This window comes from Sturnira hondurensis, unplaced genomic scaffold, assembly GCF_014824575.4.
Source record: "Sturnira hondurensis isolate 20B ecotype Veracruz unplaced genomic scaffold, ASM1482457v3 Scaffold0024400, whole genome shotgun sequence".
Classification (NCBI taxonomy): domain Eukaryota; kingdom Metazoa; phylum Chordata; class Mammalia; order Chiroptera; family Phyllostomidae; genus Sturnira; species Sturnira hondurensis.
Window position 1 is genome coordinate 6,505,250 of NW_028097031.1, and position 17,077 is coordinate 6,522,326.

At 52.4% G+C, this 17,077-nt stretch overlaps 1 protein-coding gene across 3 annotated transcripts in view; it reads left to right on the forward strand.

Moving 5' to 3' along the window:
- RAB3C (RAB3C, member RAS oncogene family) overlaps window positions 1–17,077 on the forward strand; it is a 65,205-nt gene that overhangs the window by 22,754 nt on the left and 25,374 nt on the right. For all 3 annotated transcript variants that reach the window (XM_037038497.1, XM_037038498.1, XM_037038496.1), the window contains exon 3: window positions 12,274–12,392. In XM_037038497.1, the coding sequence (XP_036894392.1) occupies window positions 12,274–12,392 (119 nt within the window). The remainder of the gene's footprint in view (window positions 1–12,273; window positions 12,393–17,077) is intronic.

The following is a 17,077-nucleotide window of genomic DNA, read 5'->3' on the forward strand; positions in this document are numbered from 1 at the left end:
GGGGGGTCGCACACCTGTCCCCTCCCTCGCCCCCTCTGCTCCACACCACATCCTGTGCTGTGGCCTCTGAGGGCTCTCCACACGGCTCACTCACTCAGCCCCTCACAGGACCCTCTGAGCACCTGTGAGATGCCAGGCGCTCTCCCAGGAGCGGACCTGGGCACTGGGCGCACAGGACAGACGGGCCCCTGCCGCATTGGATTTGCCTTCTGGTCCAGAGAGACAGTGTTGCCCAGCGGGAAACACGCGTGTTCACACAGGGCTGTGTGCCGGGGGCTGTGGAGGCAGGGACGCGGGAGTGGGGACTGCCGTCGATGGGTCGTGTTGAAGGAGTAGAAGGTGGGACGTGGAGCCTGGGTGGGATCAGCCTGTGAGGCTCTGGGGAAGGGCGGGGGGCACGGTCTTCACTCTGCTCAGAGCCAGGCTGCCATTGGGCCCTGCGGTCCGCCCGGCAGGAATGAAGGGGAGAAGGAGAGGGAGGGGCAGCTGAGCCACACCATGGGGTTCTTACGGGTCCTGCTCGAGAGTGTGTTGTACTCGGTTCAGTGGGGAGGCGTGGAGGCTTTACGTCCCAGAAAGTTGTCAGCTGGGGTGAACATATCGCACGATTGCTTCCACGTTTCTTCATACGTGAACTGAGTTCCTTCCTCCAGATAGGGAAGAGCTGTAACGAGCCTGGAGTACTGGGGACATACAGATGGGACGTCTGCTTGGTGCATGACGTCCCCAGGAAAGGAGAGGGGACGGGAGGAAGAGATAGCCTCTGTGTACCTCTGCGAAGCTTGGCGTTGACAGAGTCTGGGAAACCAGCCCGCACCCATTAGCAGCCTTTAAACACACTGATTCAGAGCTCCAGCTGGAAGGGGGGGCCCTCTCAGAACAAAATGTCTCTCGGGGACAGGCAGCTCCTGGCAGGTGGGGTGGGACTGACTGGTGCCCAGAACACGCCCCCCAGGAGACACCCAGTGGCAAGTCGGCTCAAAATATGGAGCCGAGTTTTTGTATAATGTCGTGATGGACTACATTTTATCTACTCTCTGCGCACCTACACCTTCACTGGGACAGCACTTCAGACCTGGTCAGTGTGAGGGACTGGTGGTCTTGTTCTTTAGTCACAAAGCACTCACGCCTCTCCTCTCATCAGGAAATGGACTGTGTTCTGAAGTGGACAGACGCATGCACACTGGGATCCAGGGGAAACACGGTCTAGGAGTCACCTGGAGTTGTACGGGGACGCTTTTCCCAGACCCCAAACACCCAGGGGTGTGCACACGTGCACCGTTCCCACAAAACAGAGTCCCGTGTCACAGCCAGCATGACAATAGTTCCACATGTTGGACACTTAAAAACCCAAAGAATGTGCAGTACAGTAACGAGAGAATCAGGTTGTATGTAATGTAACTACATTCCCAAATACAGACACTGGCCTTCTTTTTGCAGGGTTTATAAACTTTGAGTTTAAGTAGCAGAATATTCAGTATGTGTTTAAATGTTTAGCTAATGCATTTGTCAAAACCACAAGGAGGTGAGGTGCCATTTATCAGAAATGTGAGTGCGTGTTTGCTAGCCGGGAAGCACTGTCCAGGGAAGGAGGAGGATGGTCTGACGTCGTGTCTGGGATGCACTGTGAGCTCGGGCAGGTGCGGACTCCACTGTGGGGCAGGGCTGAAGCTGAGCCGCTGCCTCCACGGTGCCTTCAGTGCAAGGGGGCAGCCGTGTGACACTCTGAACACGATTCATTTGTTCTGTGTCATTTCCATTGCAGCGGACACTGAGGTGACAATGACAGTCTGTTCAGATGGAAGTGAGCACAGCCAGCCTGCAAACAGTCCCCCTGTGTCACCAGAGTTCAGTGGGGCTTTCTCTAGGCCATCACGTAATACATTACATTAGGTATGAAATTGCAGGCACCACCTGTTTGTCTATGTAAAAACTAACATGGAAGCCTACCCAGGAGAACAATAACGATGCCTGCCGATGTGAGGCTCTGCTGCTGGCCTCACGGGCTCTGGGGCCTTCCCAGGCCCCAGGTCGCAGCCCTGGAGCTTTTCCGACTACAGCCCACCAGACAAAATGTATCTGTTTGTGCATCACACCCCTACCCACAGACACACACTGAAGTCTGCCCCAGGCCCTGGTGTAATGCGTGCAGTTATCTTCGGTCACATCCTGTGGATTTTCAAAATGCTGATCCTGGCCTGCTTCACGGACTTCCTGTTCCCTGCTGGGCTGCAGCCCCAGCCTGCGCGTCCCTGCGTCCCTGCCCTTTGGGCCCCATGGGCCCATCATGCAGGCAGACTGCACAGAGACCTCAGACAGGCCGGGCCACCCAGCCCTCCGCCCCTAGGCCGCCCTCCCGCTGCAGAGCCCACTCTTAGTCTGCTGCCCAGGGAAGCCTCTCCCGACGCCCCCTGAGCAGTTGTAGTCCACCCGACCGTGTGCCCGTGGGTGCCAGGCTCCCTGGTGTCTTTAGAATTGAAAGAGGCCTTACTGTGGTGTGTTCGGTCATATCGCTATACAAATAAGGAAACTCAGAAGATGCAGGGACCTTGCTGAAGTCTCAGGTGAGGTTGAGAAAGGACAGCTGGTTACCCAGCCAGAAGCGCTGACTCCCAGTCCGAAGCCCCACCCCACCCCTTCTGCTGATGGAAGCAGGCTTTGCTGAGGGGCTGGGTCGCTTCTGAGTCATGGCTTCTTCCCAGGAAGTGGCATTTTACTCCTTGCCTGTTTACTTTGTAATGACACATCCTGAATCCAGGTTCTTTAAAAAATCACATTTTGTTGTTTAAAGAGAAATATGTCTGGCTCTCATGTAATTTTGAGAACTGCGGAGGCATGAAATCTTTGTTAACGGCGTGTAGCTTGAGCTGGCATGCAGTCTGTGGTCCACGGTTCTCAAGTCCGCCTGTAGGTGTCCTCAGATAAGACGAAGCAGCAAGAGCTCCACACACAAGGGCTCTGATGGGATAAACTGCCCGACTTGATGTGTTTCCAGGATAGAAGAACATCTCTTTGATTAGTGGGATAAAAAGTAACCTGAATAGCTGAACATGACCTCAAACACAGAATTCTCCAAAGCACTGAGAATCCTGCAGTAAAGGGGCCACACCGAAGCAGCCACATGCGATGCCCCTGTCCTGCCATCCGAAAGGACAGGCCAGCGGTGGTTCCCCAGCGCGGGAAGCGGTGGGTGGGCTGACAAGCGCCTTCTGGGGACCTGAGGGTGCACAACTGCATCTGTCATCCACATCGAATGAGCTAGCAGCTGGATGAAAACAAACAGCACTGTACAGGTGGGCTGTGCTGAAGGTGTCTGCTCAGAAATTCTGCTCGGTTCCAGAATGGCTGTCCTGAAGAAGGGACTTCTACTTCATCCGAATTATCTTGGTTGCTGTATTTAGAAGTCTGAAGGGAGCAGTTCTTCCCCTTTGGCCTACTGGAACCTCCATCCACTCTGCGGGTGGGCACCGGCTCCAGTCTGAATTAGGAGTGGGACCTGCTGGGCAGGTCTGGTGCTGGGCTGCGCTCACTGTTGGTTGGCTGTGCACACAGTTTATCAGCCGTGTTCGCTATTGACCTCATGCTGTCCATCCCGCCATGAGAGCCCGTGGTGCCCAGTCCCGGTGTGTCCGTTGCCTCATTCCCCAGGTGGCAGGTCAGCGCGAGTAACACGGGAGCGACATGTTCAGAGCAGAGGTCATTGAAGCAAAGGTCATCAGTTACTGCAATCCTTTGCTTTTTTCCTTGTTCTTCAGTGTTTTTCTAACTCTCTGGTTACTTATGACATCATGTGAAGTGAAAAGATATTTCTTCAGGAATCTCTGCTCTCAAAAGACTTTCAGAATAAAAACGCTGGTGAAGTAACGGTGCGCATATCGGGGATGGACGCCGGAGGGCCAGTTCAGTCCCGCGCTACGGTCCATCGCAACGTGACCACCAGGGACAGTCACTACAAATCTCAAAAATGCCGATAAAGAGTTGGACGTCACGACATTTGGGTTTTTATTTATTAGAAAGAGGGGAAAGAGGTGCTTGCAGTCAGAATCCAAGATAAAATGAGCGTGTGTCCGGCGGATGTGATTGAGGTTAAGGGCGTCTTCCCTCCAAGGGGCCCGGCTCGGGACTGGGCTCTGGAGGCAGCACTGGACACGCCCAGGCCTCCTGCTGGGAGGGCCCCTTGAGCGAAAGGACCCTCTCCAGCGCCTGCCCCTGCTGCCCACTTGCTTCCTCGCTGGCGCCCTCCCTGCCTCTGTCTTTGGAAAAGGGCCTCTGGTTCCTAACCTGATTTAACTTGTTTCAGGAAACGGAGCTAATTAAATTTTACACATTAATGCGTTCGTGGCTGCAGTCCATCTCCCCACATCGGGGTGAGGCCGCGTCTGATCCTGGGTTGAACCGGCAGGAGCTGGTGCGTGTTGTGTCCTCGGTGCCTTCAGCGTGAAAGCGCGATCCTGTGATTTTCACAGTGTATCTCTAACGGTTTCAGGGGTGTTTGGGACATTGTTTAAAAATAGAAATTAAAATAATGCTATGCCAACAATTACTGAGTGATCTAGAAAATACATGTAAAGGAGATAATAAGTATAGAAACATTTTTGCTTAAAGGGCAGCTCACTGCCTTGAATGGCAAGCTTTGCCATCTCACTCATTGAGGAAAAAATTGGTCAGTTCCAGCCACAAGTCGTGAGACGATAAATAGCCTTGGAAGGAGAGGCTGAGCACTGCCTGAATAAGCCTATTTTTCACTTTTTGCTTTGGGCATCCACCCCAAATTTATAACTTTATTTATAGATAAATGGCTAATCCCACTTAGGAATCATTGAAACTGATATGATAGGAAAAGCGTAACACCAGTAATCAAAAAGAGTTATTGAAAGAAAAAGTAGATATCTAACATGATGAGAATATACCCACTTACAGATTGTTGGTTTTAGAGCCCTCTTATTGGAAGTCTCCACCGAGGGCTAAAATCAGACGTGTCTAAAACCTGGGCTCCTTGTCTTCCCACAAATAAGTAACTTCTCTGCTTCTCTGCAGTTAGCAGAGACATGAGCCGCCGATCCCTAGCGATCACAACTCTGACACCGCCTAGGACACGTAAATCCCATTTGCAACACCCTTCACATTGCTCACCCAGATCAGGTGACGCTTTTATTAGCACGTTTCTCTGTTTTATCAAGCTGCACATCTGCAGTCATTTGTAGCTGCAGGAGGCCCTCGCAGGGAGCCTCTGCGTGGGTTCTTCCCCCGGAACATCCTGCAGCTTCCCCCCAGCCCCTCATCCAGGGCGCAGCCTGGTCGCAGTGCAGGTGCCGCAGTGGGGGCCTTCCCCGTCCCCTGAACCTCGCCTGCATCCCCTGCTCCCCTCCTCACCTGGCCCTGCGACCCCTCCTGTCTCAGACACCCCACCGCCCGGCAGCTGCCCCTGCAACAGCCAACCCGTTGCATGGAGTCTCTGCTGCCTATTATTTTAGGGCAGCAGTGAGAGTCCTGTGGAAAAGCGCGTTTTTCTCTGAAGCAGAGACTTGATCTGGTGCGGGCATTCTGAGCTGAGTTCTGGGAGAAGCTGCCCCCAGCCGTGGCTACCAACTCCGAGCTGCCTGCCTTTCATTGCTGATGCCCCAGGTTTTGACAAAGTTGAGCAAAATCAAAATCCCACTGGGAAGAAGTATGTCAAAATGATTAATTAGAAAGAAAGCAAAAATGGTGTCTTTCTCTGCCTTTGTGATAATTGTTCTTAGAAAACAAAATGAGCAGAGATGCCTTCACCCAGCTTGGCTGTGAATTTTATTCAGGTATGGGAGGGTTAGATGATGTTTTCTGAAAAAATGTTGCCAGCTCCCACCAGCAGAAACACAGAGTCCTTAGGGTCTTGCTGGCACTGGGGTCAAAGGCTCACATAAAAGAGCTTTATATGCCTGTCCCCTTCTCCAGGAAAGATGGATCACCATGGCAACGAGGCAAGAAGGAATAGGTCAAGTGTATCCTTGTGCCTCGCGCTTTTTTTATCAGGCTTCAGTCAGAAGTGGGTGCTATTGTAAAGTAAAGATCTGAGCATTTCCACATGAAACATCGGGAGAAGACAATCTGATCAGTACGTAGACCTGCTGGTGTGAGGAGGATGGACAAAGCCAGGCAGGTGGGAAGACTGGCTGTATGCACCAAAGAGCGAGTTAGAGGCTCATTAACACTCTTCCCCGCGGTGTGGGCTCGAGTCACCTCCGCCTGCACACCTGCCTGCGTGAATGACCCCAAACCTATCTTTGCACAAGGTCAGTGGGAAAGGGGGTTTATGAATTGTATTTTAACAGAAGGTTAACTGCCAAAAAGGAAGAACGTTCTTATTTCATTCCAAAAATAAATATGCAGCAAGAAAGCATAAAATATTTAAGCATCGTGTTTGCCTTACTATTTTTAGAAGACTAAATTCTGTGCTGCTTTATCCTGCCTATTTGTGGCCGTGAAAAAACTAAATGCAACTTTGGAGAAAGTAGCACCGGACAAAGGACGTGTGGCAGGCAGCGCTTTGCCATTTCCGCGGCCGTGCAGGTCTGTCTCAGCGGACATGGTGACCTCAGAGTCCCCGGTAACGGCGCCTCAGTCATCTGGAGGTGAAGTTCCAACACAAAGCAAGGGACAGTTTTTGTCATTTCAAGCAATATGTCCCTGTCTTTCTAATAAGCATATGTATACACATGTATATCTTTATATCAGCGATTTTCAACCAGTGTGCCACAAGAAATTTTAAAACATGCAGGGCCTGACTATTTAGTCCGGGCACTCATCTGTCTTCCCTTAGATTGTGAAGTGAGAAAAAATGACAATGGCCAACACAACAATTGCCATCTGGTGTGACTAAGTCAACGTTATAGTGAGTTTTTGTCAGATTGGCAAAAATATGCCATAGAATTTTAGTAGTTTGTGTGCCATGACATGACCGATGTTGAAAATCGCTGAGCCATATGCATTCATGTATATGAAGATCCACTTCTCTGAAACCACAAGCTGTATCACCTCTGCTTTTTTCGAACAGAATTACGGTTACTGAAGTGTAATATACAAATGCCTTTTAGCCAACAGGCTGTGTGAACTCACACGTGACACGAGCATAGCTTCTTCATAAGCTCCTTTAGCTTCCCTGTCGTCTCCTCCATGAAGCAGCACAACAGATGTGTGGGCGGCCATGAAAGACCCACCGCTTTAGCCCTGGTTATCCAGACAGCACATTGGGGTCAGTGACTGAATGAGCTCCCCGGGGCCACATGGCAAAGCACCACAGACTGGGTGGCTTAACATAACAGAGACGTGTGGACTCACTGTTCTGGGGGCTGGACATCCTGACCCGAGGTGTTGCCAGGGCCGCACTGTCTCTCCGCTGCACAGGGGTGGGGGCTGGGCAGCATGGGGTCTGGGCCTGTGTCCTGGTGTCCGGTGGCTACTGGTGGGCCTTGGTGGCCTAAGCGTCCTTGGCCTGTTGAGGCAGCTGTCACATCTCTGCCTCTGTCCTCAGGCAGCCTCTGCACGTCTGTGTCTCTCCTGTTCGGGAGGGGCCCCCATCCCCCAAGCAGGGCCCACCCTCAGCCAACACGAAGGCCCTATTTCCAAATCAGGCCCCATTCACAGGTTTGGGGGTTAGTACTATTCCTTTTGGGGGGAACAAACTACAACCAACAACAGTGGATATGAATCACACAACCACACCTCTGAGCCAATGGTGTGGTATCAATTGCAATTTCAAATTGCTGCCTATACTGTCTGGCTTATTAGAAATTATACTTTCACAAATTTATCTAATCTTTTGTAGACATGTAGGGAATATGATATTCTGATTAATGAAATGCTCTATGTGTGGAATTTAAAAATATACAAAAACGTATCTAGAATTGATGACATGAATTAAACATATAACTCACAGTCCCTGACTGGTAATAGGCATTCACTAAGTGCTTATTGAATGAGGGATGAATGAATCGGTCATTATGCAGTCAAGATACTGAGCATAATTTCGCCTTCCTCTGGTAACTCAAAGTAATTCCCCTGGCGAATGTGGCAGAGAGCAGGTTGAGGGATTTCTCCCTGCTCCAGGGTTAAATGACTCTGGCTAAGGCTGTTCCTCATCTGTGTGCGTTTAGAGGCTCGCTGGCTCCCGTCTGTGCTGCGTCTCACGTGGCCTTTTTCTCACCTTCCCTCTCTGCGGACACCCTCTTTGGATTACCACTTAGTCTTCCCTTTGATTTATTTAAATTATTTTGCTTAACTGCAACACGGTTTGGTTCGGTTTCTCCAGCTACAGAATTAGCTGCTTTATCAGGGTTGACAACCAGGGTTGTCTGTCCTTCAATCTGCTTTTCTCTGTGTAGACATTCAATGAGTATATTTCGATTGTGGCAACAGTGTTTGCATTATGTTTCTCCACTAATGGTTACTTCCATTTTTCATTTAATTCAATACAGAGAGAAGTAACCACCAAAACAACAGCAACAAAATTACAGTGTAACCCAGACTTTACAAATGAAGGCTCTGTCCTCATTGTTAAAACTGCATCTTACCTCTGCCTGACCTCTAAAGGGTTTGGAAGTGCAGGGCATGTAGCTAAAAAATGAAATGTTCCATCAAAGAAGAAATTCAAGGCAGAAAGAACGAGAAAAATGCCAAAATTCACCCTGAAACTGCTTTCAGCTACTACCCACCAGGCTGCTAACATGTTCTGTTTCACGGTTCTTTTTTTGACAGATACTGAAGGATTTGCTAGTCGAGCCTGTCATCCAAGCCAAAAAATCTCTTCTAGACGCATGAGTGAGAAATCAAAATATTTAAACCAAGCAGAATGATTTTATTCTTCTTAAAAGAGAGAGAGAAAAAAACCAACTCCCGTAAAAGAAAGTTTTCTTTTAGTCACGTTTTTATTCCTCATTTTCTCTGTGAGAGATGTCCGGTTGTGGTGTCAGTCTCAGAAGCACACGTTTACAGAAAACCAGCCTGTGTCCCCAGCTGGCAGAGTCACCTGGGCAGAGGGGCCGCAGCGGCCAGGGTGTGGAGCCTCTTCCCCCCGGCGGAGAGGCGTGCTGTCGCTGGGTAACCTGTGACCACTCGCGTTTGGCCCCGCAGCAAAACGTGCTTTTCTTTCTTTCAAATGTGACCTTCTGTCATTGGTAGTGAGGGTCAGATGCAGTGCAGTGTTTTCCTAAGTTCCTCACCACCCCCCCTGCCGCGCCCCCACCCTGTGTCACAGGAGAGAAAGTGCTCGGGAGTTTGTGCCTGTTTCCATCCCAGGACCGAAGCAGGGCCAGCGCGCTGCCTGCTCACCCACTCAGTGTGCTCTTCTTCCCTTTGCCTCTGGAGGGGACATTTCCTCTGTGTCTCAGGCACCTCCTCTGCCCGGCGCATTTGCTGCTCCCCGGAGACCCCCTGACAGCTGCCTCCCCTTAGATTGTGTTTCTGGGTTTGAATCAGATCAGTGGGGAAGCCCTGCCCCTGCTGTGCCGTGAGTGCTGAGAGCTACAGTTTTTTCTTGAAAGCTGTGCTTGTCCTGCTCTCAGTGACAGGCCACGGCTGTCCCACCCTGTGGTTTCTGCAGCATTTCCATCATGACGTAAGGGACCTGGGGTTCTGCTTTGTCTGGGTGTGGAACCATATGCTCCCTCACACAGCTTCACAGTCTGAANCGCATTTGCTGCTCCCCGGAGACCCCCTGACAGCTGCCTCCCGTTAGATTGTGTTTCTGGGTTTGAATCAGATCAGTGGGGAAGCCCTGCCCCTGCTGTGCCGTGAGTGCTGAGAGCTACAGTTTTTTCTTGAAAGCTGTGCTTGTCCTGCTCTCAGTGACAGGCCACGACTGTCCCACCCTGTGGTTTCTGCAGCGTTTCCATCATGACGTAAGGGACCTGGGGTTCTGCTTTGTCTGGGTGTGGAACCACATGCTCCCTCACACAGCTTCACAGTCTGAACAAAGTGGGCGTCCTGGGAGAGAGGAGGAGAAAGCGGTGATGTCACTGCTCAGCACCCTGAGGGGACAGGCGCCTGGGCCGCCAGCCCCTCTGCTGGCTGTTTCCTCCCACGGAGTGGGGGGGGGGCTGCTGCGCAGAGGGGGCGGCGGCAGCAGTGGGGTCCTCTCCCTGTAAGGATGCAACTCAGTTGATGCCAAAAAGATATTTCACCAGGTGAAAAAGAAAGCAGCTAATTTAACAAGAAAAAAAAAAGCAAATCTATAGATAACTGGGAAACCTGAACTCACCCAACGTGGGAAACTTTTAAAATAGAATGACTGCGTGACGGGTTCTAGTACCAAAGAGCTGAAACGCGTTGCGCAGTCTCCGGTTAGACCTGGTTTTCTGGACACGGTCCCTGGGAGCTTGCTCTGCTCCAGCAGGATGTGCGGGTAGCCAGACTGAGTGCAGCGCGTACCCGAGAACGTCCGAGGAAGCTCCGCGTCAGGCTTCTTTCTGCCTCCTAACTGTGTTTGTCTCACTTACATGCAGTTTATGATTTGCACGTCCACCTCAAATATCGAGACTTTCACATTCCTAAAACACCAAAGTACAAAACATATTAAACAACAGCCGGGCAGCTCCTGTTCTAGAGGCATGAAGCCATGCGGCATTGCCCTCTGTGGTTATGCTGGGATCCAACTCTTTTTACAAAACAGTTAGCTACTTATGTTCCTGTTTAGAAATAATTTTAACAATTAGAATATTTAACACATTTTTTAATGATCGTAACAGCGTTTAGTATGTTAAAGATATTAAACTTTGCTCTCTGGTAAAATGTGAATATACTTTCCACTGTATCATTTGATTTTATGGCATTTCCATTTTATTTACAACATTTTTCTGTAGTCAGGGAATTGCCAAATCGTCATGTGGTTACATCCATGCTTTTTGTTCTCTGCCATTGGCAGTGTGTTCTCAGAACTTCGTCCCTGGCTCTGCTCCCCTTTCGCTGCTCTGAGTACAGTGCTCTGTTTCCGGTTTGGGGACCACATTTTCTTACTGTTACCCAGTGAGGCCCTTGCAGTCAGCACAGCCTCATCCCCGCTCCAGTGCAGCCTGGGTGGCTCTGCCTCCCTTTCCCACCCCCGCCCTCTCCCACGGTCATTCGCAGGTCTCGGATCGCCCTTCTCTGAGCTCCCAGGGGCTGCACAGGTGGCCCCTCCCCCGCCGTGGGGAGCTGCGAGCAGGCCTGAGGCCCCCAATTAGTCTCGGTGGGTGGGTGTCGGCACCCCAGCTGGAGACCCCTGTGGGGGAGTGGCCCACACCCAACCCGACCCTGTCCTCACGGTGAGGCCAGGAGAGGCTGGTCTTCTTTCCATGATTAAGGAGCCCGTTCTTGGGTCATCCAGCACGTCGGCTTTCCCTTCGAGCTCTTTTCAGTCTTAGGGCCACTGGGGTACATGCTGTGGACAGAGGAGGCACCCTGAGGAGAAGGGGAAAGACAGTCCAGACTGAAGTCAGAAGGAAGACGCTTCTGGCAAAGCAGGTTCAAAGCACCTCAAGTCCTGGGAGAGCCCCGCCAGAGCCCCACCCCCCGGGAGAGAGGGACGCTGGGCTGCCCAGCCCCTGCGGGCGAGGGTGGCCCACACCACACAGCACCCGTGACGGGCACACCGCGCTATTTCCATGCACACCGCACTCTGCCTCTCACCTCACGTTAGCCTGGTGCCCCCTTTGCCGACCACGTTCCTGCGCAGGCCCCCTGAGCCCCCCGTCAGAGCCGCAGCAAACACACAGACCTACGGAGGCCCAGGCCCAGCTCTCAGAGGGACCAGCAGGAGCCTCCGGTCTGTGTGACTCAGACATCCTCACAGAGAAGGCGTTTCTACCCTCAGGCTCCACTGAGTAAACTGCCACTAGGCTGCCCGCTTTTCGAAGCAGAGGTCTCTCTGCACACACACTGTCTTCCCCCCGCGACCTGCCCTGGTGCAGACAGTGAGGGCCTGGTGGACAGCGCACACATGCTTCTGGTTTTAAGTGATGCAACCGTGTGTTTTCATGTGTATGGTCTTTATTTTAATTTTATTTTATTTTATGTAGCAAGGGCTTGCTTAATGGAAGTGAAATATGTACAAGGTGCTCTTTACCAAAAAAAAAAAAAAAGAATGTTCATAATTTGCAGAGCTGCCCTGTAAAAATCATTAGGCAAACTGATACTAAAACAGATACGTAGCTATAGGTTGCTAGTACAACTTAGACTCTGTTATGACTGTTTTGGGGTCATTAACCACTTTCCAAAAGACAGATTGCCTTATTTTAAAGAGACCTTTGTTGCTGTTCTCAGGACACAGCAGGCCAGGAGAGGTACCGCACCATCACCACCGCCTACTACCGAGGGGCCATGGGCTTCGTCCTGATGTACGACGTGACAAACGAGGGCTCCTTCACCGCCGTGCAGGACTGGTGAGTCAGTGGGCGCTCCGTTGCCCGTGATGGTGGCATCCGCTCCCGGCTGTTCCTCCTCCTGGCCAGACCACACCCCAGTGTGGTGTGTGCTTGTCACACACCCAGGTCTGCACGCCCTTCACGAACAGCCACATGCCCACCACGCTCAGCTCCTTCCTGAGGGCTTGGTCAGAAATGATGTGAATTTTCTCCCTGTTTTTCATCTCAGCGCTTTGCCTCCTGTCGTCCTCATCTCTGTGGGGACCAGCCCGTTGCTTTCGACTTTTTAACACACAAATGATGAAAAGCTGGGAAGCTACTTGGTCCAACACAGGGATCTAGAAACTAAACCACAGGCCCAGTCTGGCCTATGAACTCAGTGCTGCCCACCACTTGCTTTGTAAATAAAGTTTTATTAGAACACAGCCAGGCTCACTGCTCAACTCTGGAAGGGACTCACAGGACAGCAGCAGAGAAGCTGCAACAGCCCCCTGGTGGCCCGGAAGCCGTTTACGGTAAAAGTCTGATGATGCTGTGTCCAGACTTGTTAAGGAGTTTTCAGTTTTTCTTTGAATTGACAGTTTCGAAGGACTGGGGCAGAGGGAAAGGTGAAACAAAACCTTTTCAGCCTCTTGGCTAATCAGACTCTCCCAAAGCTTCTCTGCCCAATGCGTGTGCTCTGCACAGGGCCTCCCTGTCCCCAGCTGCGCTCCCGAGCTCAGGCCTGGCTGAGCGGGCCGGCTTCCGTGGGAAGAGGGGGCGCTGAGCCCGGGCTCCGGGTGGCGTTGGGAAGGCCTGGGGCTGGGTCTTGGGAGCAGGTGAACCGCGTGGGGACTGGCGGTCATGGTTAAACTGACGTCGGCTCTGTGACGCCTTAGACGCCACGTGGCCACCAAGGTGGGAAGAGGAGAAAGTACATGCAGTGTACACGCAGCGTTGTTCCCGGAATGGGCGTGGCACCCGGCCAGCTCTCTGGGAATCTTAGGCAGATGGAAGCGTCTCGTGTTTGGATGAATTGGGTTCATGAATAAGCAGTTTCACAACCAGCACCAAAAAGACTGTGCGAGACTCCCATTTATCGAGCCAGGAAAACCCACATGAGGGAGTTGGGGGCACTTGCAGGAGGCCCCTAGAGAGGCAAGGCAGGTGCACCCCGAGCACAGGGCCCTTGGGGCCTCAAGGGACCTGAGAATCCTGTAGTGACCTCTAGAACCGCAGGTACCGATCGAGCCATTTCCTCTTGGCTGGCGGATGCCAGCAGGGTAGTCCCTTTCCCCGACGAGTGTGCCCGTGATGCCAGCCCCGTGGAGTGGCCCCCGGAGCAGGTTCTCCGAGCCGCCCCCAGGCACTCGCAGCAGGTAGTTTTCCTCGAAGACAAGGGCTGTGCCCAACCGGCGGCCGCCCGCAGCGGTCACCAAGTGAGGTGAGCTCCAGGAAGGCACTTGGCTACCGAGGCTCCCAAATTGCCCAGCGGGGCTGGTGCCCAGACACGGGAGGCTGGGGGCTGCCACCACCCCAGGGCACTACCGGAGGCTGCCTGTGTCCCTCGTGGAGAATGTGTGCGGTCCTGGTTGGCACCACACGAGCTTGCAGGGTCCCATTTGCTGAAACCTGCAGTTTGGTCAGGAGACCCTGGAGTTGTCAAGTTGAGGGGAGCTATTTTGTAGCTCCAAATTTCAAGGAAATAGAAGTATTCTGAATACTTTTTTCAAATATTCTTGTTTTCAAATGTCTCCTTTTTTCTTCAGAAGTGTATAATGATCTTAGGGTGGGCGTGTGTTAAATATGAAAGAACTTGAACCTGACATTAACACCTGAGACGCAGCCAGCGTTTGCTGAGCCTGTGTTCAAGATTTCCTCATCTTGGTCAGGAGTCCAATTATCTGCCCACTCTGGCTGTGTCACAGATGGAGGGGACAGTGACAGGGTCAGAGCACAGACGTGTGACCCTGCCTGTCCCCACCACCCCCTGGGCATCGGGGAGTCTCCTTGTTGCTGGGGCTTTACGAGGACACTTCTTCCCTCAGCTCTGACGAGTGTCATACCCTCCTCCCACGGACCGCCCCACCTGAGCCCAAGTCTGCGTTTCCAAGATGCCTGGCTCCTAGGCCACAGCTCCCTTCAGAAAACTCGAGTAAAAGCCAAACACACCCAGCTCCCCACACTACCTTTTCACGCGTCAACCCAGGTGCAGAGGGTTTTTTTTTTCGGTGACCTGGAGCACAGCCCATGGCTTAAAGAACGAGGCCCCGCTTAGCAGCCAGCATGTTGGTCTGTCCAGAGGAGCAAATGAGGGCTGGGGGCCCCGTCCTGTCTTTGTGCTGTAGGAGCGGGAACTGCAACCCCCCGAGCGAGGGCTGATGCCAAAGGACGGGCTAGGAGCCCGTTTCTCAAAGCTGCCGGAACCTTGGCCAGGCTCCGTGGGGATGAAACAGCCGACTGGGACTCGTGGATGAAAGGCATTCGCTGCTGTGTCTGCTAGCTGCTCTGCTTCACTTGCTCTCTGAAAGCCAAGTTCTTCTGTGCACTTTTGTGTTGTGACAATTATTGCAAATACCAGCATTTTCTCACAGGATTTCCTTGGTTTCTATCTACTTTAATAGACCTTCTGACTTCTAAAGGCGTTGCCTGTCTCTGGGCAGGCTTGTCTTGAAGGACAGTGATGTACCTGCCCTCAGGGAAGGAGACCGTGAAACGAGCTTGTTTTCAGGCCTAGGTGTTCAGCCTGGTTTCTGGGCGGGTTGGTGGTGGTGGTTTGAAAGCAAACCAGTGGGGTGGAGATGCTCCCACTTAAAGAACAGGGTCTGGGCTTCGGAAACGAGCAGTCACGCCTGTGGCCTCCCCGACCCCACTGGGGAGCACAAGTCCACCATCAACAGGACCTCCTCACACCGCTTCTTCCCCTCAGTGGTGGTGTCCACCCTTCCTGCCTCAGCCCTGTCTGCCCACCCAGTGCCATCAGCCCCACACTGCAGAAGGAAAGGCCAGCTCTCCTAGGGCTGGGCGGACGGGGTCCAGCCTCCGCGCTGACACTGGCGACCTACGACCCTCTCAGTCTGGCACAGGGTCCCTCCTCCTCCAGCTGAGGGTTCTGAAGCCCCACTGGGGTGGACTTTGTCATCTGTCTTTGCAGTTCAGTTCATCCAGATAATTATTCTAATTACCAGTTGTAAACCACACCCCCTACTTCTAGATGAACAAATAAACATGAGATAAAACTATTCAAAAGAGAAAATTAGAAAGCAGAGAAGTAGTCGTGGGAGGGTGTTGTCCCCAGAGACGATGGCTCGTGGCACCTGATGTGTGACTCAGTTACATTTGGACAGAGCTCACGAAGTCCTGTCACGCGCCTTCCCTGTCTGTGCCGCCCGTGTCCAAGGCAGCCGGGCCAGACGCCCTGTCTCCGTCCCCTTAGTCTGATATCCCCGGTTACAGTGTGTCACACCCTATGACCTAATTTTATTTAGAAATACAAAACAGATTTTTAAAATATAATTTTCCTTCCCAAGGCATATGGAAGGCAACAACCGGTGGGTGGCGGGTGAGGGAAGAGAGGTCACAGGGTCTGAGCAGTGTCCTCGGCGGATTCCAGACTTTTTGAACCAATACTCACAACAGTTAAAAGTGTTCAAATGATCGTCACAGTAGGTGTCTGCCCAGTTAAGGTGTCTACCCTCAACTGAGGTTAAGGAAATGGTCTTTCACCAGACCAGCCTCACTCCAGATACAACTTCTAAGCTGGGGGTCCCTAACTTTGGGGTCCCCGTGGCCATCTTCACCCTGGCCAGCTGGCTATAAATCGAGGGTTTCTCATGACAACTTTCAGATGGGATAATTCACCAGAATGATCTACAGAAAGCGCTCTATTCACAAAGTAGTTTTATCAGAACAAAAAGATACAAATCAGTACCAGCCAGAGAGAGATGCACTGGGGAGGGGGGCGGGGTGTGGGCGGGCCCGAGCAGGAAGCTTCTGCGGTTGTCGGGGACACTCTGGCCTGTGACGACAACACCCCAGCACTGCCCACCAGGGAGGCCCCCCAGGTTCTGATGTGCAGAACGTCACTGCGGCTTCGCTCACTGCACAGGCACCGTCGCCCGCGTGGTCAAGCCCCCCTGAGAGGGCCGCCTGACTCAGAGTGCCTACCCTCTCATCCCAGCTGGTCTCCTCGCCTTGGCGTGGCCACGCCTCCTTCCATTCTGAGCCGTCTAGTTAGCATAAGCTGTCGGGGGAGTCATCTCTCAGCATGAACCGTCAGGGGTGCTCTGCAGACCCACCACGAGGAAGAGGTACCTGTCACGTGGGAGTGGGGAGGGTTTAGAGGTCAGCGCCCCAGAAGTGGGGGCGAAGATGGACCACACTCTCTAATGCACAGCAGTCGTGTGTTTACTCGTAAACAGCAAGCACACACCGCTATGCCGGTCTGTAATGCACATCACAAAACACACAGGAAGCCAGATGCTAAAAAATGACGGGTTGAATATAAAAATAGAACTCTGAATATTGTGTTTTATTCCTTGTGGAAAACCACTTTGTAGAAGACGTTCACGAAAGCAACGCTTTTACGAAACCCTGAAAGGGTGACGGGGGGCGGCTCACCCACCACAGCGACACCCACGCAGCACACCCGCCCGCCACTCTGACTTCCCCTCGGCACTCCTCCCCTCCCCTCGGCACTCCTCCCCGCTCTGCCCTGCTGGCTT